Raw genomic sequence first — 24,941 nt, forward strand, 5'->3', positions numbered from 1 at the left:
AATAAAGCAGAAAGCTGCATAGCATTGGGTCATTGTTTATTATACATTTACCCAACTCTTAACTGCTATAACGTCACATGAGAATTCATATACATTCATTTTCAAATGTCATTGAGTAATGTCAATATAGAGAACTACAATACCCACAATTCCAGTCAGGTGACGTGTCACGTGCCCCTCTTCGTTCTACAGACAGGCTCCCAAATCCAAAACAGCGCATTCACCACCTGGAGACTGTATGAAACTGAAGGTACTGTGTCTGATTATCATCTTTTTGCTAAACCGCAGCTAAATTACACCGAGTGTCTGTCACGTGACGTGAGATGTCTGTTTGTGTGTACTTGTTTGGTGAAAAGGTTTCTAGTACCCAGCGAAGGTTCGGTGTAACGTTTGCTAGCTAGCTATTGTACGTACGGACACAGCAACAAAGGGGGTTGACTGCGTTGACAGATGTTATTGTTATGTTCATGAAAAGCCAAGCATTAATCTGCACCCGTTAAAAGATGGGGTGTTCAACCAGTAACGTTATCGCCTAATGGGAGCTGAAGCAGCACACCTCGCTGACGTGTTGGTCTTACTTTTTGTCCTGAATTCACAGACATTGTTTAATGCGAGGGCTGTCTATCGGCCAACATGTCTTTATTGTTTGAGATTTGTTGTTAAGCTAATTTATGGGTTTTATGATACTTTTTACAGATTATGTCAATAGATAAAGTGGCATACGATACGTGTTAGGGTCTTCACAACGAAGAAAGAAGGATCTAATTAGCTTTAGCTAGTTTGACTGTATGAGAGGCTTAACCATCTTCCACATGTGTTTTATTGTTAAGATGCTTGCAATGCATACCAACGTTAATGTCAGCCATCATTACTGTGAAACAGTTTAGCTGCTCCTGAGGCTGTGTGTCTCCTTCACAAGCCTCTGTTGCAGTGATTTAAGATCTTGTTTTGGTGAATGTATCCATTGCTCACTCAGTTAAATGGTGTATTGTAATGTAGTCCTGAGTATGTACTTTCTTGAGTGTTTGTTAGTCGAAGATCAGATAGAAACAGTTAAAGAAAATGGCTGCTCATTAAAACTTTCACGTAATCACAAAGTGGACGTTAACATGTTAGAATCTTACCTTACCTTTCACCATATTAACATTTCTATCTGCAATTGTTGATTAAGAGAAGAAACAAATGTGTGAACTAACGTTTATTCGAGAATAGCCTACAGAAAAGTGCTGTGCTTAAAATGCTTGTCATTTGTTCACAATAATCTAAAGTAAATAAGTCAGAGAACCACGTTACATTAATGTACATGTAGATGTTGTATCAGCACTGCATGTTTAAAAATGAATCTAAATCTATCTCTAAATGCAAACAATATCTAATTACTTATTGGACACACCATCATAATGATACTGGTGATAACGTTGAGCTGCATCAGCTGGCACCTGACTGTTGTGTTATTTAAGATACTGGATTTCTGATCTGAATTTCCTCCACTTGGATCCAGGGGGTCGGAGACGCATGTTCTGGGTTGCGTAAGACTTGGCAGGCCGAGCACCAGCCTGTTGACTCATGGCGATTAACACCGATGTCGAGGACTGGAACACCACCGGAAGTAATGACTCTGGGGAAAGAGCGTGGCTCTTGCAGAGCCCCAGCGTGGATTCTGTCCGGCCTCTCGAGACAGAAAGGAGTGGGAGCGGCGGCGTGTCGTCTTGGGCAGCGGTCTTCATCGTGGTCAATGCAGCCCTGGGAGCAGGTCTACTTAATTTCCCCGCGGCCTTCAATTTGGCAGGAGGAGTGACTGCTGGGGTCATGCTTCAAATGGTGAGGAGATCCCAGTGAGGCACATAATACCGACAATGAAGCCCTTTCCACAGCCCGCATGAGGCTAGAGCTGGGCGATATGAAGTAGATCAAATATCACAATATGTTTGACCAAATACCTCAATATTGATATTGTTGGGTTGACTATTGGTGCTCTCACAAACTAAGATTTGTGCTAAAGAACAGTCAGTAATGTGGATATAAGGACTAAGTGGGTAAAGGCAGATAATTAAAAACCTAGAGAATTCCCAAATTTACAGATTTACTGTAATGCAGCCTTTAATACCGGGGAAGACAACTTGCAATATTTAGATATTCAAAGTCCAAGACAATCTAGTCTCCATCACAATATCAAAATTATATTAATGTTTTGCCCAGCGCTACATAAGTATACTCAGACTGTAAACATTTAATGTTTAAAGTGATAAAATGAGCTGCAACTGACGATTCTAATCATAGTTTAAGCTTGTGAAATGTGATGAGAAATGATAATCAGATGTTTGGAGAGGCCAAAATAAGCTTTGTATTTGCTTCCTATATCTACCAACATATCCCTTCATGAAACACAACAGAGGGCAGTTTTAGGAATATAGTATTTACCTTCATTATTGACAAAAATGAAGGTTCGATAATGTAAATTAAAATCGAAGCCTGAACCCGGCTTTAACTAATTTGCAGTCACCTGGGTTTTACACACTACTTTGCACTGAATGTTAGCTCTGATAACCGCTGACCATCTGAATGTATTTTCTGAGTTCTTTTGACCAACTTAAAACTGCTTTTAGACAAAATTTATAGGGAACCATAACATGTTGCTTCATGTTTCTTTGTTTCAGTTCATGCTGATCTTTATAATCAGTGGACTGGTGATCCTCGGCTACTGCTGCCAGGTATGTGCCACTGTTCTCGTCACATTCAGGCTTACAGAAAGTCTTAAAATCCAAAAAAGCCTGCTCTTACTGTTCCACTTGTTTCTCTTTCATCTTCTGCAAAATGTTCTACATCCTTCTAAGTCTGAGTGCTTTTCTTTCTTATGAGTATTTCTCGTTCCGTAGCATTGTGCAATACTGTTGTGGTTGTATTCCTCAAGCGAATTGCACAACCGTTCAGACTTTCTGATGGCTCAGACTTGTGCTTAAATGGTAAAACACAATGGAGAACAAGTCCAGCCACGTTTAAGTTTGTTAAATACATTTTAGTTATTTGGTTTAACTGAAAAAAATCAGCCTCCATCATCTGCAGGGGGACATTTTTCCTAAATGATGTGGTCCCTCATTGTACTCAACAGATTAAAACCATTACTTATACTCTACTATGCCTTAAACTGTTATTACAGTCAACAGTGAGGCTCCTATTGCAGGATTACTTGTGGAGTATTCATCCCGTAGATATATCAGATGAAAGAAAATTGTCATGTAACAAATACATTTTTATATCTATCTATATCTATATCTATATATATATCTATCTATATATATATATATATATATATATATATATATATATATATATATATATATATATATATATATATATATATATTATACTTGTTTTTTATCGTTGGCAACTCATCTGATACCTAATTTGGACTGTTGCTTTAAACTCCACTAATGCTGCTGTACAACTGCATTAAAAGATGAGCTTGCCATATCTTAAACCACAAGAGCTATATCAGGAAAGCTTGTCAGCAAAGAAAAACTGAATCAAGCTACTGTGGGGCATGATTAACACAACGGGATCCTGGAGGTGTTTTAACGCCGCTGGGGAATGCTTTCTTGACTCAGCATTGCATAAAAGCCAAAGGTTGCCGAAAGCATTACTTACTCAAGCGGGTGCATCCCTTTTAAGGTCTCAATAAATATGACCATGACTAAAATGAATATACATTATCATCTCAAGATTGTCATAGAAACCATAAAGTGACTAAATAGCTAAAAGACTTTTCCAATACATTTACCGCTGAATCCACGTTCACTTTTTAATTATCCGTTTGGTTCCTTCAGGTCAGTAATGAAAGCACCTATCAGGAGGTCGTCAGAGCCACTTGTGGGAAAGTAACAGGAATCGCATGTGAAGTCGCCATCGCTGTCTACACCTTTGGGACTTGTATCGCGTTCTTCATTGTCATTGGAGACCAGCTGGATCGCTGTAAGTTAGTCACACCTATAAAGTGAATCACCCACGAAGCTTCCCCCTTTTATTCGATAGGATTGGTTAGGACGTATTTCCTAAACCTCTGACAGTTAAAGATGTATTTTCTTAGATTGTCAATACATATTGTTCTGTCACCTACTTTTCCATGGACAATTAACTACATTTAACTGTGACCTTTGTGTTCGAACAAAGAAAGATGTCAGCTCTTAGTTTGTTGCTGCGCCATCATTGATGAGTGCAAAGAGCATCAAGGATGACACCACTCAGCTTTTCCTCTCAGTAAATGTAACACTCATGTGACCGACTCTTGCATATCCTCGCACTGACATGCTGACAGTGTAGAAATGCTACTCTTTTTTTTCTGGTAATAGACTGCGACCTTGCACCTATTTATGAATTAATACATGAATGAAGTGGTTGTGACTTTAATTATCTGCTTAGCTAAATATCTTCCATGTGCACTGTGGTTTAAAATTACACTCTCTACTCTTATCAGCATACGTCATACTGCCTCCTGCTGTCTGTCTTTCTTAACATTCTTCTGTAATTCCTTTTTTTTTCAGTGGTGGCAGCAGTGATTCATGACACAGATGATACGAGTGGCCATTGGTACACTGACCGCAAGTTTACTATCTCTGTTACTGCGGTCTTAATTGTTCTTCCTCTCTCCATCCCCAAAGAGATTGGCTTTCAGAAGTATGCCAGGTACAAAACTTTGTTATTACCTCATCTTACTTTCTGACCGAGGACTAAAATTGGTTAATGCTTTCTTAGCTTTGGCCTTGTGTGATGATCATGTCTGGACTGTTGTTCTCCATTTTAGTGCATTGAGTGTGATGGGAACCTGGTATGTGACCATCGTGGTCATTATAAAGTACATCTGGCCAGATAAAAATATGACTCCGAGCCACGTTCCCACCAGGTGAGTCTGCACACACTTGATGACATTTTTCAAAATGTGTTACTACCTACTTTAGCACTGTCCACCTACTCATTCAAGCAGAAACATCTGAATACTCTTCGTCATGCTTTGCCTGTGTTGTGTTTGTTACAGTTCTGCTTCCTGGACTGCAGTTTTCAATGCAATGCCCACGATTTGCTTTGGTTTCCAGGTATCTCTTCATTTGTGTCATTTGAGATCATAAAACTAAATGTCTTTTTTTCAAACAGAGTTTGAGATTAATGACTTATTTTTGTCTTGCCTTCTTCCTCCTCATCTCATTCTACAGTGCCATGTCAGCTGTGTGCCGGTATTCAACAGCATGAGCAAAAAAGAGCTCAAACCTTGGGGAGTGGTAGTCACTCTTAGTATGATAATCTGCCTATTTGTTTACACAGGAACAGGTACTGTCAATGCTTTCACTTAAACATTTACCTGATGTACCTAAACGTGTACCTACATGATGGTTTTCTGGCCTAAAAGTAATTCCTCAACATGTGGCTTGTGCCTGTTTGTCAATACTTAAATGATTGTTCTGTTTGATCAGGTGTCTGTGGCTTCCTGACGTTCGGCTCCACCGTCAGTCAGGACGTGTTGATGTCGTACCCTTCTGATGATATCGCTGTGGCCATCGCAAGAGCTTTTATTGTCATCTGTGTCATCACCTCTTACCCAATTTTACACTTCTGTGGCAGGTGAGATTTTGTAAAAATGTGCATGTTTTATTTCCACACTTTTGATCTCCCTGTTCGGCATACTGTGTCTGTCCCTGCTGTTATTGTTATCTCCGCCAGGGGGAGAAAGCTACAGTCTGCTTGTGTCCCTGTGTGCCTGCGAGTGTGCACCTCTGTGTCCGTCCACAACTAATCTTGCATTCTGCTGCTGCAAACTGCATTATATATTGGTGTTATGTTATGGCTGCACGCTCTAGGGCCTCTTTTGCTTGACTCGTACTTTATCAAAATTTACTGACTTATACTTTACTGACATTGACTGACTGCTGACTCTTCACTTACTACTCTTAACTGGCCCCTGGCCGGTAGGGGCAGCTCGTGATTACACATCTGAGTGTCTCTCTAGGCTCATAGACGCTTGTCTTTACACAGACACACATAGAACTCACTGAGGCCATGTCCACGCTACTACATTTTCCTTTCAAAAGAAAATTGTGCTGCGTTTACACTGAGTGCCCGCACTACGCAGAAGCACCAGAAACAGAGGAGTGCGGAAACGCCCGAGAACAGATCAATTTGAAAACTCAGGGGTTACGTCCTATTGTGGACGGGCATGAACAGAGATGTTTAGAAATAATGCGTTCTTCGCCGCTGGTTTTGGAGTTCTAATGAAGTTTGTTTGACAAGGTAAAAATGAAACCCCTACATTTTTTACTACCGTGTCATGTGCAGGTGCCTGCATCATTTCAATTGTTGATTGTGAAAAAAATGTGGCATTTCTTTTAACACACACACACACACACACACCACACCACACCACACCACACACACACACACACACACACACACACACACACACACACACACACACACACACACACACACACACACAAATAAGTAAAACACAAAAATAAAGTTGTTTTTTTTTCAAAATTTTCCTCAACTGAGGAGATGAAGGCAGTAGTACGTTTCAAAAATCAATTGAGGTGGTAACAAAACTAAACCGACTCCCATAATCCACGTCTAATTAGTACAACACAACTCTTTCAGGCACTTGATTCAGTTGAATTAGAAGACAGAATCGAGAGTATCAAATGCTTACTTAAAAATCATTAACACAGCATTACATTAGATTCAGTTTTCAGCGCTCTACCGGCTGAGACTTGACATGTATAAAAGCGGTTTCATTTTCCAGACTAGTTTGGAAGGTTTAAGTCCGTCATGAAGACCTCAGTTCAAAGTCCTTGTCACAGATTGGCCAATTGTGCGTTATTCAATCTCACAATACACATTTGCACTCTACTGAGTGCAACTTTCTAGTTGAGATTATAATCTCTATTTATATTTTTTAATTGCACGAGCATAAAAAGACTGTTGCCGTATGAATATTGTTACCTATGGTGCCGTAATGGCAGCTACGGATGTGATACAAAATGCAATCAATGCATTCCTAGTGTGTGATAAAGACAACTCTTTTCATTCTTTTTGACAATTCAGTCAATGTATTTCTTTCACACTTGTTCACATTTCACATTTCTTTGGTGTGATCATGTGTCCTCTCAGGGCGGTCATAGAAGGACTTTGGCTGCGTTTCCAAGGCGAGCAGGTGGAGGTGTGTGTGCGTCGTGAGAAGAGGAGGAGGATCCTGCAGACGCTGGTGTGGTTTGTTGTCACGCTCGTCCTCGCCCTCTTCATCCCAGATATTGGTCGGGTGATCTCGCTGATTGGAGGATTGGCAGCCTGCTTTATCTTTGTCTTCCCAGGTAACATTTTCCTCATTGATTGCAAGGTTTCAGTTTTCTGTCAGATGTTGATGTCACATTGAAATGTCTGTTCATTGTCTCTTTAACAGGTTTGTGTTTGATGCAAGCCAAGCTGTCAGAGACTGACAGCCGAACTGCAAGGTGAGATTACTTGTTGTTTCTTTAGAACCAAACTTGTTTAATTATATTGTGCAACATGGCGACAAGGTTCATGGATCTAACCCCACAAGGAGCCTCAGTGTGTGGTGCTGTATTGTTTTTGCCTTTTTTAAGTATTTAGTTAGAATTGGTCAAACACGGGATGAATTTTCTTACATAGATTAATGAAGTATAATTTAAAGATGCATTATTATCTCACTTTCGCCACTTGGGTCTGGAATAAAAAGCCTTGAAGCAAGCTACCACAATATCACAAATGTATGTTGTTGTCACGTCCCACTTAATATAAATAGACAATCCCCAGAAACTGGGGACCGTACAAATTTAAATCAGCCATTCGTGCTGCTTTTATCTCTGTTTTGATCTTCACCAACTCTTGAAAAAAATCTCTGTCTGCTGTTAGCTGCTGAGCAGGAAGTGTGCAGCGTATTGCAGCGTCTTTACCGGAGACCAAAATAATGAGCTAAAAGAGACCAGTGCTGCAACAATCAGTCAATTTAAAACATTAGAAAATACATCTGGAACTATTTTGGTAATAAATCAATTAAGCAAATTAAATACGTTGAAAAATACAATTATTGAAAAGGGACCGTATGCAAAACATAACGTAACCATCTCATTCACCGTATGACCAGATTATATTCGTTAACTCATTTTCATTAGTAGTTACTTATAATATATGGCTCTAGTTTTATAGAAAACCATAACTGATTTATTGTTGGGTTTTGATTAATTGTTTAAAGATTCATCCAATATATGACAAAAATGTATACATTGATGTAGTGTTGATATAATTTTTCCTCGATGAAGACTTTTCTTTAACACTTGTCTCTGTTTCAGCTGGCATGGATCGGTGGTCTTCAGCATCGTCTTGATTACGATTGGAGCGTTCATCTTTGGCCTCACCACAACTAACTCCATCTATCAAGACATCGTCAGCTAAAAGGAACAGTTTTATCTGAGCCAGTGTGTTTAAGACGGGGAGGGGCTCAGTCCTATGCTGCTATTCTGAACTACTGGAGAAGATGGAGAAGCATCTCATGACAGTCGTTTAAAAAAATCCTCTGCAGCATGTCACATTCCTGCTTCGTACTGAGTTAAAGCTCCAGAGCTCTTAATTCAGTCAGGTAGCAGTCAGATACACAATGCCAAATGACTTCAGACACTTTGCCTTTTATTTTATGTACAGTTTAAGTTGCATGTTTTTTGTTTTATGGTGCTTTTAACAACAGTGAGGCAGAGATTGGTTTCCCCTGTCTCTGGATCCTCCACGGGCAACATATTCCTGTCCTGTTTACAAGAGCTAAAGGACTTTGTATACAAAGGTCTTACAATCAAATTGATTTTAATAATGAAATTGTACCAATTTGTGTATTTTCACTTGCACGTCAAAGTAAATGTTTCTTATTGAAAATGACATGCTGCTGTTCGCAGGTCTAATACGGGGCCAGACTTTAGATTACTGCTGCTAATAATTTATCCGCATATTGAGAATTTTGCCTCTTCTCCAAAGGAACATTTATTACGTATGCACACACTAGGACTCATAATCATAAATGAGTGATGTGATAACTGCAGGGTGGGACAGTTCTTGTCTTGTTAACTTTTTTATTTTTTGATAGTCAATATGTTTTAGGCATTCTATAAAGTTAGAAGTACTATGCTAATTTGTACTTGACTTTGAGGTGAAATCATATTTGTTGTTTTGTGAAAGTTCAGTTGCATCCACTTAATCCTGCCGGCCTTTAATAAGATTAGTTACTGCAATGTGCAAAACAGTAAACTTTCCAACTGAAAACCCCAGCAGTGTCTCCCCAAACACAATGAACACAAGAACAGTGTCATAGACTAGCAGCGCCTCCACATCCCTGCAGAGTGGTTGGAAAAGTATCCTGTGTTAATGAATGTATGCAAAAATGTTTATAACCTACACAGAATTCAGATTGTACATAATTTACTAGTTGGACTTAGTGCTCAAGCGACAGTCACTAGTTTAATTTACTTGAATCCATTCACACAACTGCAGACCTTGTTTTAAGGTCAAGTTGTTTTTTTTTAAAACTAAGACCAAAATATTTTTTTTAACGCCCTAATCATTAAGACCTTTAAATCACGAAAATGTTAAAAGGTTTAGTCATGTAATTGATTAAACTGAATGGATTTAATTAGTTGTATTTAATTAGACTGGATCACAGCTAATATTTAAATATGAATCATGTCACAATTAAAGTGAGATTCCCTGCAGCTTTTTGATTTAGTTTTATGAAACCCATCAATATAAGGCATTTTGTTTATGGACACGGGACAGTTCAAGTTAAAGCAATTCTTTTTTAAAGCAATTATATTGTATTAGTCAATGTTTTACCGTCACATTCACCATGTACCTAAAAAGGGAAAGAAGCTAGAGTTAAAACAAACAAAAGGGTAATGCTTTCTCTGAGGTATAAAAACTTCAGCCTCAGACAGTTATTTCATTAAAAAGTCTTTGTTGGAATAATAATTGTCTTTTGGGTGCTGCAGAGAAGAGTTTCTGGTCATTAGTGAATGTCGGTTGTATTTATTATTTGTCACTGATTTACGATATTTCAAGCAAAGCAGCATTTGATTGTTTAAAAAAATAAAAATAAATCATGTATCCCTGTTCAACACAGAAAATTGACCCACAAACATGAAATGGGAAATTTAATAGGAATACTGTAATAAATTAACTACAATCAAGGCAGATGACAATCTATGGATCACCAGCAGTTCAAAACATTTAATAAGACAAATACAAGTACAGATTGGTTCATTCATTTAAGTTCAGAGCACAATTCTGCCTAAAATATCAATGAGAAACACCTGGGTACAGCTTGAGATAAGTGCAGTACAAGATATTGTTTCATTTGATCAGATGCAGTTTACGTATTTGGACAAAGACAATTTCTGTTTTGGCATTTTCTTGAATATAAAATTAAACAGGTCAGGCACTTACTTTATGCAGGCTTCTCCCTTTAGTGAATTGTAAAAGGACTTGTATCTTGCTTAAGGGTACAAGTAGTTCTAAAGTTTCAGGACAATACAGTGAAACAAAGCTACCAATGAGTTTAAGCCTGAATAAAATGAGTCAGAGAACATAAATCAAGTGAGCAGGTACTAAAGCTGGTGCTTGAATAGTTTAGTTCTATATTCAATGTGGTGCAGAGCAAAGCCAACAACAAATATGTCTCCCTCCAAATACTCAACACTTCACTGCAGGTATGAATAATAGAGATAAGAACAAGTGCCCCAACAGTCTCTTTCCCTCCAAAAATCTCTTCCCTGAGAACAAATTACCATCTAACAAGTGATGAGTGCAGGTGTATTACATGCAGCAGTTTCCATCTTGGCTCAGTAGGAGCCATTAGTAATGAAAGACTGGAACATCTGGAAGGCTGGACCTGGAGCCCACTGAGGAACCATATGGCCTGCACCCTGAAACAGAGGAATATGACATTTTACTGTAATGCAACCACATCGTCAAGTGGTGGGGTTCCCGGGACAGGATGTCGTATGTGTACAGATTGTAAATCCTGAGGCAAATTTGTGATTTTGTGAATTAAGACACTGGTGGTTACCTTGACTGTCAGGAAAGTTATGTTTCCATACTGCTGGTAGAAACCAGCAATTTGGTCATCATGAAGCCAGTTCTGGTACTTGGTTGTTGCCTGAGAACATTCATTTAAAGTTGTATTAAGAAGTGTATGCGCTTGTTGTGTAATCTTTCCTAAAATTAAAGTTCCTACCTTGAGGCCGAGGTCTTCCACAAACCACTGGTCTCCCAGGAAGTTGCAGGCCATGTCGGTGTCTCCGTTGTAGACGAGTGCCCGCAGACCCAGAGAGAGCAGTTTCAGATACACCTCCTTCATTGTTGGGTACAGGTTGCTGTAATGCTCCCCAACATCCTCACTGTCAATGAAGAAAAGATTTAGAGTCCATTATGATTGCCGTTGAAGCGTTCCTAACCTCCTACCAAACACACAGAAAAGAGAGGAACGTCTCAGTTACAAAGTCCTGAGAGCGGAAAGCACCGGTATTGCTTTTGCCATAATATCTCTATTACCATAAGCCTCTATTGCACTTCTTAGTTTAGAGGGATTTTGACTACCCTGAGGAAACATAACTTCTGAAAACCAGCACGTTAGCATGCTGAAGTTAGCATTTAGCTGAAAGCCCTGCTGTGCCTCGCAGAGCCACTTGGTCTTGTTTTAGTTTGATCTGTAAACTTTTTTGTTGAAATAAAATTGCTGCCTTCTATGAGTAAATGACCGATTACCATGAGTAAAACACATGTACAAAACTGTGGCTTACAGATGCAAATGAGCCGTCTGCCAATTTGCAACTTTCACATTCTTCCCGTGACATTAAGTGGAGCTGGTCAGTTTATTGTGTGGATAGACTTAGAAAATAAATAATCTTTGACATGCATTTTGGAGAGCTATGGATTAACCACAGTCATAGATTACATTTGTAATCTTTCCACAGACCGTTTGTATTTTTAGTACCCCAATGCATTGTTGACAGGGAACAATAATATCAGCAAGGAGTCACAGCTCCCTTTAATTTGAATAGCGACATGACATTACTTGTTTTACTTGTTTTGCTGCAACATACCTGCAGATGTCCCATGCTGGCAGTGTATCTGGAATGTGCAAAGCTTTCCTCACGTCGCCTCTATTCAGCCAATTAATCTGAGCTGTACTGTTGATGCAGGGAGGGACATCACCCAGAGACACAAAGGGAGACACTTTATCTGAAAACTTCATTAAAATAAAAGACCATCATTACCACCACGAGACAAAAATAATTGTAAGCACAGGTGCATGGGCGAGCAGCACTCACCTTGTGGGTGTGTTGTTTCCTGTAGTTCTTAAACAGGTGACTCATGGTCCTCTCATAGCCTCTGTGGGATCTTCTGCCACCCACACAATCCAAGTAAAGGGCATACTCATTGAGTCCGCTATTATACACAATACCAAAGGCCACATCCACCTAAAGGGAGTCGAGGCCAAAGTCAAATCTGAGTCATTCGGTAGCACCAGTAATGCCCAGCTGAAGTGTAAAGAAAAGGCGCACACGTACCAGTGTACTGCAGGGCTCTGAGCTGGAGTTGTAGAAATTACAGTTCCCCTTGTCACAGCAATTGATGTTGAGATCTCTCCACAAGCTGCACATAAAACATAGTTTTACAATGATATCCAAATAACTTATCAACCAGCAAACATGAGGGAGTCCAATATACCATTGGTTACAAAAGTCAATTGGGAAATGTTCTCTTTGGACTTCTAGCATTTAGCAAAGAAAGGGACTCTTAAGAGAACATTTAAATACTCTGCTATTCAAACTCAAAGCATGCGTTTAATGAGACTTGTGAAAATGATCGGTCTTTCAGTTCCGTCTTTGGTAACTTCATGTTTGTTCCACTGAGTGTCAGCTGTCATTTCAGACTAAAAAAGGAACCAGGGAAACACACTAGCATCCGATAGCATTGCAAAGTACCACTTACTCTTCTCCAAAGAGGCCGTGGTAGTAAGCAAAGTAGATCAACGTTTGGTCATTCAGCTCATAGCTGCTGAGACCATTTCCCACTGAAAAACCCTGAAAACAAAAATGTAGTCAAGCTAAATGTTGGTCGCTAAAATACATGTCTTCTTTACTGCAAAAGTATTTTCTGAGTTTCACAAAATAACATCTCGTCAATCATGAAATTGCATTCTGGTGGCGGTACTGATACTGAGCAGGTTCTCTCAAGAGAACTCCAGGTTATACATTCCAAGTTTTACTTATGTAAGAGTAGAAAAGTATGACCACAAACATATGCTAGCAGATTTCTTATTCTGCAGAATGGCCTATTTCAGTATCACATTTTATATCATTGGAGTACAGTTGATGCATTAATGTGTTCATGAAAGTGTTAATGCTGCAGCTGGGTAAGGTGTGGCTAAACTTGATTACTTTAAAAACATACAGCTTGTAAATTCCAATAATCTTCTCATGATCAGAATGCATCTTGTGATTATGCAGTTTTATTTATTTGAATAGTAACCATTATCAGACTAATGTCAGCAAACATGATAGAAAAAAAGAGAAAACATTCAAGAGTATAAAGTTGCAGATAATAGAAATACTGAGGGACCTCAAAATGTTACTTGAGTAAATCTACACTAGTTATCTTCCACAATTGCTTTGCATGAAGCATCTCACCTTGAAGTTGATTTTGGCCGCTCCAGTAGCCACACGCAGGCTGAGGGTTGGTGCATAAATTCCACCATAACTTTCCCCAAAGATGAAGAAATCGTTTTGAGTAAAATTTGGGAACCTGGCAAAGAAACTCTGCAGGGCTTTGTAATTATCATCTGCAACCTAAGAAAAGAACATTTGAAACAGAAGACAAAGTTTTTTTAAATCACGTCCATAATTTTCAAAGCTAGCCAGTCAGTCACTGAACTCACCTTGTTGTCATCTGTGGCATACTTTGTGTCATCAGAGTAGGAATATCCCACTCCTGCAGGAGATTCAAGATACAGCACATTGGCAATCTTGTTCCAGCTGAATGTGTTCTCATACAGTGTGGCTCCATTATCATTTACCTAATAAGGAAAGTCAAAGACCTTTCAGTGAAATGCGTTTAAAACTATATGCCCACTGCACTTAATAATGCAAAGTTAGCTCAGTCACATGAAATGGTCCATTCTCTGATAGGAATCCATCAAGGGAGCTGCAGCCTGGGCCTCCATTCAGCCAGAGCACCACAGGGTCTCGAACTGGGTCCCTTTGAGAAGTCACAAACCTGCAGGAGACCAGGACCAGATCAGTTCAAATCAAACGGGTCCCACATACCTCCACTCCTGGCACTAAACAGAGGAGGTGGTATGCGAGGCATACTGAGAAGCAGCAGAGTGCCAGTCGGTTCCGGTTTCTTACCAATAGTGGAGGAACTTTCCTGGTCGTGCCTGCAGGTGACCCGACCAATGTCGATAGTTCGGTTTGAACGACATACCTGGCAGGTAGGTCACCTCATCAGGAGCGTACTGAGCCCGTGAGACGGGCTGAAACACAGCGAGCAAACACACAAACAAACCAGCCGCAAACATCCCTGCGATCTCCTCACTGGTGCTTAGATTAATAAAAAAAAAAAATACCCCACGATACACAACAAGGACGCGGTTTATTTGCATCAACTTCCTTTCACGGCGGATCCAAGTTAACAAGCCGAGCTAACACAGCGCCATGTGACTGATGCAGTGGGTCACGTGACTAGCGCCTGACTCGACGAAGCACCGATAGATGGGAATTGTTTGAAGCAGGTTTATTGAGTTGTCATCAACGTTTTGTAATTACGTTTACGGTACAACTCGAGGAACATACTTACACTGAAGCCATACAAAATGATTATACTACAATATGTAAGGCCAAATCAAACAAAAGGCAAATAAATAGCAGTGAAAAAATACATCTAAACTATATTAATCCCCGATTTCGTTACACGTGTATATATTCTCCGCGTACCATATCTAGTTTATATAACAGAAATTAAAAAGAACCAAAACAAATTAAACACAAATTAGAATAGATAGAAACCACTTTAAACTCCTTTTAAAAGATACACATTGATAAATAAATACCTAACCTCTAGCATCAGTTTAAAAAGTAAATCAGAACGAATAACAGTTTACAATAGTTTAAATATGGAGATTATGAGCGGGTACCTCGACCAAACAACCCTGGTTAACTGCATGGTTTGTCATTTATTTATTTGCAAAATATCGGAGAGTAACACAACTATAGCAAACCGACTTCTGAGTGTTCCTGGACTAGTTGTAAAGCAAATTAAGTTAAATATATCTTCCGGGGTGCCATTTTGAACCTGTGTAATAATTTGTGTGAGAGGATTTTATTGTGGTCGCTTTAAGGGTCGGGCTTTTATTTTGAAGGCAGGTATACACAGCTGCTAGAAGAATTACGCGCCGAACTCCACGGCCGTGGGGGAGGGACAATCAGTAACGTTGCGATAAACATTGGCTTTAGGTGAGATTTAAACTGTGGATGCGTGTACTTGCCCACTATAACTTGAATTTAAATATAACATTTACAGTGTATGCTCAGTTGTTTTCGTGTGCACCGATAACGTTAACTTAGCAACTCTGTAACGTTACCGCAGATCCCGTCACTTTCCAGGTATGTTTAAAAACGTCTATTTATCTTAATGTCCGTGCTTTACGCTGAGATCATTGCGGGACGTTCAGGGGATTCACTTGAACTCCCCTCACGTTTAGGATAATGGATTCTGAAGGTAGTCCAGACGGAGAGACCACCTCGCTGGACCCGAACCCCAAATACCGGAGGAATCTGAGGAGTCTTCATATGCTCGCAACGAAGTTTATCAGGCTGTTGCAAGAAGCTCAAGGCGGTGTGCTAGACCTGAAAGACGTGAGTGAGCGTCGACCTGCACAACAAACACTGATCTCATCAGTCGAGATGTTTTATTATATTTGGACAGTAAAATGAAGTAAAATGACAGTTTATTTGGTCTTATACCAACAGAACACTTTTAAATAAGATAATGTAATATTTGATCACAATGTGAACCAGGAAAAAAGACATTTGTATAATGTTATTTTTAGATGCTTTGTTAGAAACGTTGATGTGTATTATTTGGTTTTCTTAAAGTGCTCCTTGAATGTTTCAGTATAGTTGTTTGAGACACCCAGATCATAGATTAATAATGTTACAGGATGAGAAGGAGGAGAATCAATGTGCTTTTTTTGTGTTATTTAAGGCCGTAGATGTCCTAGCTGTGAAACAGAAAAGGCGAATCTACGACATCACAAATGTGTTGGAGGGCGTTGGTCTGATTGTGAAAATCTCCAAGAGCATTGTAAAGTGGAAGTAAGTCTTTAACTTTGCCTAGTATGCATGCATATGGATATAGATGCGTCTCAAGGAGTGTGACGCAAAAATAGGTTTTACAATATAAATATGCTTTTTTTTATTTTATTTTCTAGTGGCACAGTTCCAGGAAAAAAGACATACAGGGTAACCAACAGAGTGATGGCGCTGAGGGCGGAGTTGATAGACTTGGAGCAGCAGGAAAGTATGTTGGACCAGCAGAAATTCTGGGTTGAACAGAGCACAAGGAACACAAAAGAAGACTGCAGTGAATATCCTTTTTTACAAAGACATAGCAAAGAGTTCTGCAATGTTTGTGTTAGTTTGACATATCTTACATTTCTGGCTTTAACGGTATCGTTAAAACTAATAATGAGATCTGAGACATAATTTTGAGCAGATTTAATGTGGTATTTCCTTAACTCCATTCAACTTTGACCTATGTGAATCATGACGATATCTGCAACTGCTTTAGTGGTAAGTTGCCGTTATTCTTGTGTTGGCATATTTTTGACACAGCAAATAATCCAAATAAAGGGGTGGTGAGAATCGGTAAAGTTGAATACACACCCATGCCCTGCTTTTGGACAAAACCAAATTTCCTCCTCCCTCAAATCTGCTGCTGCTGCTGAGTTGCACTGATTGATTCATTTGTAGAAAACCTCCAGATAATCAAGATTAAAAACCAACAGTCTCTTTCATCTTTAAAAAAAAGAAATGTACACCAAAATATGTAGACATTGCAGACTTTTTCTGAAATCTTCATATGTGATACATCCAGGGTTAAAAACTATTCTTCTTCTCTTCTGATTTATGTGCAATGCGTTTCAAAAACAGTGCTGAACAGTCAAGTTGTGTCAACTGATTTGGCGATTCAGTGTATCTTCCTAGTTGGCGTGATATCAACCCAGCTGGACAAATGCAGCTGTATAAGTTGATGATGACACTTGCAATCACCACAATGGCTGACTTTGTTGCAGTCGGTTCATGTAGAGGCAAAAATAACCACTAATTTTTCTTTACTTGTAGCATGTTATGACCAGAATAGATTATTGTTTTAAATAATTATCTCTTTTTTCTTCAGGCCACACTCTGTTGGCTGTACAAGCGCCAAGTGGCACACAGCTAGATGTGCCCATACCCAAAGCTGTAAGTTCTGCATCACTTAAACTGCATGTTTCTCTGCCTTCTAATACAGATGGAATTATTTTGCATGTGTATACATCTTCTTTCAGGTCCAAAACTCCCCACCAAAGTACCAGATCTATCTGAAAAGCATCAATGGACCGATAGATGTTGTCCTTCTCAACAAACTCTCCGTCGGCTCTGTTCCTGTCGTACTGCCAGTCCCACCGTCTGAAGAACTTTTACGGAACGCCAAATCGGCCATGTCCACCTCAGACGAGACAGAAAGCAGTATTTCTCCTTGTGAGGCTTCAGCTAATATCAAAGATGGCACCATATCTCGAAGGATGTTCATAGAGGACATGCTGCACCTTCAGTCATTGTCACGTTCAAACGCTGAGCCGTACAGAACTGATGCATCTAAATGTGAGTGCTTGCGTTAATACCATTTCCGAAGTGTGTGTTTGTTGTCATGTAAACCTCAAACTCTATTTTGCCTTAAACCTAACCCCTAGCCACATTAATCTCAAAACAAAAAAAATAACCTGAAGTTGATAACGCTAATTTTGTATAACATTGATTATGTGTGGACCAACACTACTGCTAGTGAATTGGCTTATTAGTATCACTTATGCTCCCTATCTGAACGGAGAGGGAGATAAAATCGACATAGAGCTCTTCCTTCGTTAAAGGATGCAAGCAGTTTATCAGATATACATCATGGTTGTTGTGTAGCGTGTATCTCTTTGTGCTTGATGATTTCCTGCATGCTCACACAATCATGTTTTCATGCTTCTTTCATTGCTGATGGCTTTTACATTTATGTTTTAAAAACATTTTTTCCCCAGTGCGAGATTTATCAAAAGAACTGCAGGAACTACTGCGCCCAACCAAAGGTAGGGAGGGCCCTTGTTATATCTTGTGTCTCTGAATTATTTCTGTTCTTTAAATTCTTACCTCAGTTTATTTGACTGTATTTGATTGTCAAGTGTGTCTTCCCTAATTTCGTAGAAATAATGAATGCAGATCTGCTCAAGGAGCTTCTAACCACTGAAGGTAAGTTAAGGTAGTTTATTTTCTGACTTCATATATATTTTATTCATATCTATCATATTGGTATGTAGAATATCTGTGTTAACATGTTTGTCTCTGCGCTTCAGTTCTTACTCCTCTCCTCCGTCTATCGCCGCCCCCATCTGAACAAGAATACGTCTACAATCAGGATGAGAGTGAAGGCCTCTCTGACCTCTTTAACATCCCCATGCTCAATGTCTGACCATGAACTTCTTTGTTAAGGACTTCAAAGAAAATGTTTACTCCAGAAATTTACATTGTTGTCTGGTTTTAATTAGTTATGTGACTATCAAATAATAAACGAATGATTTTGAATATTGTGTCGACCTTGTTAATATACTGAGAAGCAAAAATTATATAAATTCTTTGCAATTTAATAGTCAAAGACAAACAAAAGAATGATTCATCCTCTGTGGATCATAGAATGTCTGCTCAAAATGTTATGCCAATCCATCCAGTAGATATTTCAGTCTGGACAACAGTTGTATTTATCCTCATGTAGGCACAGCCTTTCACTGCATGCACTCTTATGATGGCACCAGATTACACAAAGTGCTCGAATAAGGAAAAGTGAAGTTAAGTGCTTTTTATAATTTAATTAAGTCCGTATACATTTTGCTTTTTTAGCTGCACCACAGACTTAGGAGCAGCTTCTTTTCTCAGGTTGTGAGACTCATGAATTCATCTTCCATATATAATATAGTTTGGGTTTTTCTTGTGTAGCAAAAAGGGTGTGTGTGTGTGTGTGTGTGTGTGTGTGTGTGTGTGTGTGTGTGTGTGTGTGTGTGTGTGTGTGTGTGTGTGTGTGTGTGTGTGTGTGTGTGTGTGTGTACAAGTGTCCCCCACCTGAGGGATCTGGCCACGTAACAGCCGCGCGTGCTACTGTTGCTGTGGCAACGTATGTTTGGAACAGGAGGCCTAGACAGTCTTCTCGTGCTAACTGGTGTGCTAGCTAGCTAGCTTCTCAACGCTCTCAAGCTATCAGTATTGTATACACACGATGGTGAGCAAAGAGTCCTTTAAATTTAATTCACTACAACACTGGTGCGCTGACTTCCGTGACGTCATTAACTATTGGCTACCGAGCGGCCGACGACCACGATTAAGCTAGCATAGTTGGTGTGTGCCATTCCTGTCGTGCTAACGTTAACATTACTCATCTTCTAGTGTGTTGTTTATATAAGATGTTCTCATTGGCGTGACAGTCATTAAATGTAGCCAGGGGTTGCTGCTTCTCCACAATAGCAATAGTATGGTAAAGAAATACACTTGATTGAAAATATAATTATTTAAAAGTAGTTTTAACTTATTTATTTTTTGTTGACTTTTGTGCAGCCACCCAAAAGCAAAGGCTCAAGTAAAAAACCTGCAAAGGCCAGAACGCCCACACTGATAGATGGATTCACCAAGGAGGAGCTGTCCAAGGAGCAGGTTAGAGATGAAGTGTGTTTGGCTTTGTGGAGTGATGCTTGGATATTTTAAGTCAGAAGAAAGGTTTTATTTTCAAATCGATTTGTACATTAAATATGTATTTCAGCAAGTTGGTTTTGCACTCACATGCAGCTGGAGGACTCCTAAGACACAGGTTTGAAAAAGAATGGTCAAAATCAATGCAGCAGAAGCCGAGATATCTCGACTATAATAAACTAAGAGATAGGATAAGATAAGATAATCCTTTATTAGTCCCTCAGTGGGGAAATTAAAGGATAACAGCAGCACTGCTCACAGTAAATAAGATAATAAGAATCAAGTAATACAAGTTAACAGTAGAACGGTAATAAAACAGATTAAATATTAGCAGTAAAAAATAATATCAACAGTAAAAAAGAATATAAAAAATAATATTAATTATACAGGTGGAATAAAAATATACAGATGGAATACAAAATATACAGATGGAATACAAAATATACAGATGGAACAAAGAATCTGTATAAAAGTACTTAAACATACTTAAACATAGTGGTTATGGCACCAGGACATGATGAGTTCCTATAGCTAAAGTTCTTGAAACACTTGAAGCTTCTTTTTGTCAGAGCCTTCCTGCCTGGTTTATTAAGTTTAAACTCCCCAGTTTTTATTGCTGACTTTTTGTTATAAAGTGGTCATTTCAGGCCAGGTAGCCCTGCAGAGAGATTTAGAACTATTCTTCTCAAACTGTTGACTGGTTGAAGGTTGTAATGCCTTTATTTAATAAATGTTAACTCAAGTCAATGTCTGAGATGGCATGTACTGATACTTTGCTAAGCTTTTTAAAATAACTTTACAGGACTAGTTTTGTTCTCAATCATGACTGCTCTTTAATCTGTTTTATTCACTTCAAATTTGTATGCTATGTTAACATAATCTTTAAAGATTATCAGACTTCCTTCCAGAGCCACAGAAGATATTATATTTCTGATTTAGTGCCCCCTACGAACAAGAAATTGGACTTTGACTTTGAGTGTGGTGTCCTTTTTAGGATAAATTAAATTATTCTCTACACGGTCATTTTAAATTGTCTTGTAGATATGTCCACATTAAAATATATTTCTATATTTCAGCTGGAAGAGCACATTGTGCGCCTTCGAGAGGAGCTGGACAGAGAGAGGGAAGAGAGAAACTACTTTCAGCTGGAGAGGGACAAGATCCACACATTTTGGGAGGTTACAAACAATAAACTTGAGGAGGTCAAGGCTGAAAAGCATAATTTGGATAAGGACATAGAGGATGATGAGGGGCACCACCAAGTAGAGATCAAGGTGAGGTTATTACAGGGGGATTTTAGTTCATGTTAAACCACACTTAAATTCACAGGCTAGACTTTAACCATGTCTTTATTTTATGCCATAATATGCTAAGAAAAAAAAAAGAAAGGGTAACAAGAATCTTTAAATGTAGTCAATAGATGCAACCTTTTTTGATCCACAGCCAGTGTATCGTTTATCCTCAGCATCCCACAATTCATTGTGCATCAGTAGTTTCTGTAGTGGCATGTATCAATTTTCCTAAAAACTTTATAGGGTAGAAAAATCATTTGATTGCATTCTTTTCTTTCAGATACTAGTCCTAGTTTGTCACGTGTTAAGGAAAGATTATCCTCTAACAGATGTAAGGGCTGAATTAATTTGATATTATACATTTAATTCATTTTTCCACCAGGTGTATAAGCAGAAGATGAAGCACCTCCTGTGTGAACACCATAACATGATCTCTGAGTTAAAAGCAGATGGTTTAGTCTCCACACAAGTGGTGCAAGAACAGCAAAACAAATTAGAGACTGAGCTTCATGAGGACATGAGGGCCGTCATGGTCGACATGCAGGAACTTGACAATGAAAAACTTGTCAAAGAGCTTGAACTGGTTTGTAGTACACCGTATTTTGATCATACACTTAAGCTCTGTGGATCTAATGTGTCTCTTTACTTTTTGATATATTTCAACATTCAAGCATCAATGCTACAAACACCACTTTGCTTTTAATCTCAACAGAAACATAATGAAGAAATGACTAAAACAAGTAACATCTGGGAGAAGCAAATTGCAGGTACATAACTAATCTCTTTTGGAGTTGTTTTCAAGACCCTGTGCTGTCAAAAACTAAATGGAATCCTCATTTTGTGTCGCTATTTGAGTAGAAAACCAAGCCAAATATGAAAAAAAGATGACGCTGCTGCTACAAGAGCTCGACAACATGATGAAAAACGGGACCAGTGAGGTAGAAGATCAATGGAACAGTCACATCAACACTCTAATAGAAGACCACAAGAAAGCCTTCATTGAAGTGGATGCCCTGATTATTTGCATAAAACAGGATATGGATATGAATGAGTCACTCAAGGTACTCAAGTGCTCACATTCAGAAACATTTCAGATGTTTTGTTGACACCTGCAATACATTATTAATTTAGTTATTGATGAGTATGTTTTATTGGCTTTTCATAGGCACAAAAGAAAGGGACGGAAATGAAACAGAAGGAGAAGGAAAAGGACCTTGCCGGCCTTTTGCAGGAGAACAAACATCTGTCTGGGCTTCTCTCGAAAGTCAAAGAGGAGAATGCGGACATTGAGAAACAAATGAAATACTTTGTATTGGAAAAGGTTGTTGGTGTAGTATTTATGATTTTTTTTTATTAGTTTGTGGTTGAAACTTTGTGCACATTAATTGCTGCCAGTGCCTTAATTGATCCTGACATGTAGCATACTGTACATGGTCACAAGGTCAAATTGCAAAAACTGTTTTTGACAGGATGTCAGTGAACAGGTTAAAAAAAAGAAGCTGGGTGGACTGAAATGTGATTATGAGACACTGGAACAGAAATTCTGCAAGGTAAATGCTAAGATTGAGTCATATTGTATCATGTCGCTCAAATGTGAGCTTAATTCATGTGAACCTGATGTGACCAAATGCTTGTTTACTTTTGGGTTTTTGTCTGTTCACATGTCATACAGCTTCAGCTAGAAAAGGATGAGCTGGAGAAGACGTTTACTCAGAATACTCAGCAGATGCAGGATAAAGCAGATTGGCAGAGCGTGCTGCTGGAAAGGAAGCTGAAAGGCCTTATAGACGGCCTGGAGAAGACACAGGCTCAGCTCCTCTCTGTGCTTTCTGCCTCGAACTTGGACCAAACTGCCCTTGATGGGGTCTCTAACAAAATTGAGGTGAATTTGCTTTTACACGTTATGTATTTTATGCACTTTGCTCTCTATACAAAAACAAAAGGATCTTGTTTTTGCTTGTAGAAAAAGCTGGATTCCAGTAATTATTCCATCAAGAACTTGAAGTATAAAAAGGCTCAGCTTTTCCAGGTTAGGAGTTTGTTTACTTCCTGAAAGGTGTCATGCATTTGTCAAATTATTGATGACATTGAATACATTTTTGTAGTAATATTCAAACGTGTGTATCCGGCAGGCCCGTAAGGATTTGCTGCTGACCTACGAAGCAAAGCAAAGGGCTCTTGGCGTCCCTGTGGAGGAGCTTTGTATAAAGCCATTTGAGATCAGCTGCTAACTGGCAAGTATGTCACAGATCTTGGGTTGGCCCAAAATGAGATGCAATGAATCCAAAGACTGACTCACTCACTTTCTTTGCTCCAGCCTTGTTTCTCTCCTTTGATACAAATGTGTTACTTCTCTCCATTTAAACTAGTTTGTTTTAGGAAATAGATTATTTTGTGATATTTATATTTTTTTCTTATATTCTTCTAAAGATAGTTCATAGGGATATTTTTTGTTTTGTTTTGCTATGTCTGTCAATATATTCTTCGATCTTATCATTTGCATGTTGTGTTCACAGAATCATTAGAAATGATATGACGTAATTGTTTTTATAGGGTAAAACATACCCTCGTTGACTGCAGTCTCGTTTAAGTGCATTCCTGTTAATCTCAACTGATATGAAGTGTAAATGAGTAAATGAGCTGACAACTCAGACAGCTTTGCAACAAACAACAGTCAGAATATGGGCTGCTCTGGTGTGGGCTCCAGACAGATCGTGGCTGTCAGGGTCCGGTCCTGCCTCCTGCTATGCCCGTCCTCTCTATCTCCTTCTGTTGACATGGATCGTGGTCATCTGAATCTACTCATTATATGAATAATTTCTGTCATATTCATTGAACGTGCTGTAACTCTGTACACATGACATCTATTGCTTCTGTCCATCCGGGGAGAGGGATGCCTCTCCTCCGTTGTTCTCTTGAAGGTTTCTTCCTTTTTTCCCTGTGAAAGGATTTTTTCTGTTTTTTTATGGAGTTGTTCCTAATCCGATGTCAGGGTCTTGGGACAGAAATTATGTATTTGCACAGATTGTAAAGCCCTTCTGAGACAAAATAAACTGAATTGAATTGAAAGGTAAGACGTGTCTAACTGTGGTTGTTGGAGCATGTCGTTTTTACTGCGAGAAGAGCCATGCATGGAAAACTACAGTAGGGGTCATTCTAGGTCACAATAGGGGACACATACAAAAATCATATTGGTAATCAAAACATTAATTTGCACAGAACGTGCACCCAAATTCTTAATTTGAGAACTGATCATTGCTGTTGGGAAGGAATGTTTGTAGGCAGTAGTAACAGTTTTCAGTTACCGCTAAATACTGCTATTACAATTGAGTTTGATTGATGGAGTATGCTTGACACCAGAGAGGCTGTAAAGGAAGAATATGTAAAATAGAAGAGGGACGTTTTATTTTTATTTTATTTTCTTGTTGGATTTACGTAATGGAAAAAACAATGAAGTTGCGGAAAAGGTGTGTTATTGTCATGTGGTGACTACTAAAACATTGTTATAGAGGAGAGTGAAGTTATGTTATTTTTTGGATTCAAACAATTACAATAAAAGATACAA

The 24,941-nt window shown here is 38.9% G+C and overlaps 4 protein-coding genes across 6 annotated transcripts; 3 read left to right on the plus strand and 1 right to left on the minus strand.

Annotated features, from left to right (window-relative positions):
• The first annotated feature begins 183 nt into the window (after window positions 1-183).
• On the plus strand, window positions 184-11,720 carry slc38a7 (solute carrier family 38 member 7). Its single transcript, XM_068578895.1, has 12 exons — window positions 184-250; window positions 1,502-1,821; window positions 2,658-2,711; window positions 3,825-3,969; window positions 4,539-4,680; window positions 4,799-4,897; window positions 5,030-5,087; window positions 5,205-5,319; window positions 5,463-5,610; window positions 7,153-7,352; window positions 7,442-7,493; window positions 8,352-11,720. The coding sequence occupies exons 2-12, from the start codon at window positions 1,567-1,569 to the stop codon at window positions 8,452-8,454; spliced, it is 1,371 nt and encodes a 456-aa protein (XP_068434996.1). The 5' UTR covers window positions 184-250; window positions 1,502-1,566; the 3' UTR covers window positions 8,455-11,720.
• si:ch211-122f10.4 (cathepsin A-like) lies at window positions 10,177-14,754 on the minus strand. The gene is made up of 11 exons (XM_068578780.1): window positions 14,454-14,754; window positions 14,208-14,319; window positions 13,982-14,119; window positions 13,734-13,892; window positions 13,036-13,127; window positions 12,612-12,696; window positions 12,372-12,521; window positions 12,144-12,289; window positions 11,276-11,438; window positions 11,108-11,197; window positions 10,177-10,964 (listed from the first exon to the last, which is right to left on the minus strand). The coding sequence occupies exons 1-11, from the start codon at window positions 14,705-14,707 to the stop codon at window positions 10,881-10,883; spliced, it is 1,473 nt and encodes a 490-aa protein (XP_068434881.1). The 5' UTR covers window positions 14,708-14,754; the 3' UTR covers window positions 10,177-10,880.
• A 797-nt stretch (window positions 14,755-15,551) lies between these two features.
• LOC137784160 (transcription factor E2F5-like) lies at window positions 15,552-18,906 on the plus strand. Its single transcript, XM_068574637.1, has 10 exons — window positions 15,552-15,707; window positions 15,806-15,959; window positions 16,309-16,418; window positions 16,535-16,690; window positions 16,852-16,895; window positions 17,503-17,567; window positions 17,654-17,969; window positions 18,392-18,439; window positions 18,555-18,599; window positions 18,704-18,906. The coding sequence occupies exons 2-10, from the start codon at window positions 15,810-15,812 to the stop codon at window positions 18,817-18,819; spliced, it is 1,050 nt and encodes a 349-aa protein (XP_068430738.1). The 5' UTR covers window positions 15,552-15,707; window positions 15,806-15,809; the 3' UTR covers window positions 18,820-18,906.
• Window positions 18,907-19,501: 595 nt separating this feature from the next.
• Window positions 19,502-24,450, plus strand: gas8 (growth arrest-specific 8). Of its 3 annotated transcripts, XM_068579216.1 has the most exons (12): window positions 19,502-19,620; window positions 19,953-20,048; window positions 21,161-21,358; window positions 21,759-21,959; window positions 22,089-22,143; window positions 22,235-22,437; window positions 22,542-22,697; window positions 22,846-22,926; window positions 23,049-23,258; window positions 23,340-23,405; window positions 23,509-23,614; window positions 23,694-24,450. In XM_068579216.1, the coding sequence occupies exons 1-11, from the start codon at window positions 19,618-19,620 to the stop codon at window positions 23,605-23,607; spliced, it is 1,368 nt and encodes a 455-aa protein (XP_068435317.1). In that variant the 5' UTR covers window positions 19,502-19,617; the 3' UTR covers window positions 23,608-23,614; window positions 23,694-24,450. The 3 variants fall into 3 exon arrangements, with proteins under 3 accessions (XP_068435317.1, XP_068435235.1, XP_068435406.1); XM_068579134.1 differs by having other exon boundaries at window positions 23,509-24,450; XM_068579305.1 differs by lacking the exon at window positions 19,502-19,620 and adding an exon at window positions 19,807-19,872 and having other exon boundaries at window positions 23,509-24,450.
• The last annotated feature ends 491 nt before the right edge of the window (window positions 24,451-24,941 follow it).

The sequence above is a fragment of the Clinocottus analis genome, unplaced genomic scaffold (assembly GCF_023055335.1).
Source record: "Clinocottus analis isolate CAN_PGR_092001 unplaced genomic scaffold, fCliAna1.0.p SCAF_1, whole genome shotgun sequence".
NCBI classification, from domain to species: Eukaryota; Metazoa; Chordata; class Actinopteri; order Perciformes; family Cottidae; genus Clinocottus; species Clinocottus analis.

Excerpts from the sequence above, each read along its gene's own strand:
- slc38a7 (XM_068578895.1), top strand. The coding sequence starts at position 1,567 with ATGGCGATTAACACCGATGTCGAGGACTGGAACACCACCGGAAGTAAT. Across the intron at positions 4,681-4,798 it reads GGCTTTCAGAAGTATGCCAG|TGCATTGAGTGTGATGGGAA; the intron begins GTACAAAACTTT and ends TCTCCATTTTAG. Across the intron at positions 7,494-8,351 it reads ACTGACAGCCGAACTGCAAG|CTGGCATGGATCGGTGGTCT; the intron begins GTGAGATTACTT and ends TCTCTGTTTCAG.
- si:ch211-122f10.4 (XM_068578780.1), bottom strand. The coding sequence starts at position 14,707 with ATGCAAATAAACCGCGTCCTTGTTGTGTATCGTGGGGTATTTTTTTTT. Across the intron at positions 13,893-13,981 it reads ATGCCACAGATGACAACAAG|GTTGCAGATGATAATTACAA; the intron begins GTGAGTTCAGTG and ends TTCTTTTCTTAG. Across the intron at positions 12,290-12,371 it reads GGAAACAACACACCCACAAG|TTTTCAGATAAAGTGTCTCC; the intron begins GTGAGTGCTGCT and ends ATTTTAATGAAG.
- LOC137784160 (XM_068574637.1), top strand. The coding sequence starts at position 15,810 with ATGGATTCTGAAGGTAGTCCAGACGGAGAGACCACCTCGCTGGACCCG. Across the intron at positions 15,960-16,308 it reads GTGTGCTAGACCTGAAAGAC|GCCGTAGATGTCCTAGCTGT; the intron begins GTGAGTGAGCGT and ends GTGTTATTTAAG. Across the intron at positions 17,970-18,391 it reads CAGAACTGATGCATCTAAAT|TGCGAGATTTATCAAAAGAA; the intron begins GTGAGTGCTTGC and ends TTTTTTCCCCAG.
- gas8 (XM_068579134.1), top strand. Across the intron at positions 21,359-21,758 it reads ACCACCAAGTAGAGATCAAG|GTGTATAAGCAGAAGATGAA; the intron begins GTGAGGTTATTA and ends TTTTTCCACCAG. Across the intron at positions 22,698-22,845 it reads AATACTTTGTATTGGAAAAG|GATGTCAGTGAACAGGTTAA; the intron begins GTTGTTGGTGTA and ends TGTTTTTGACAG.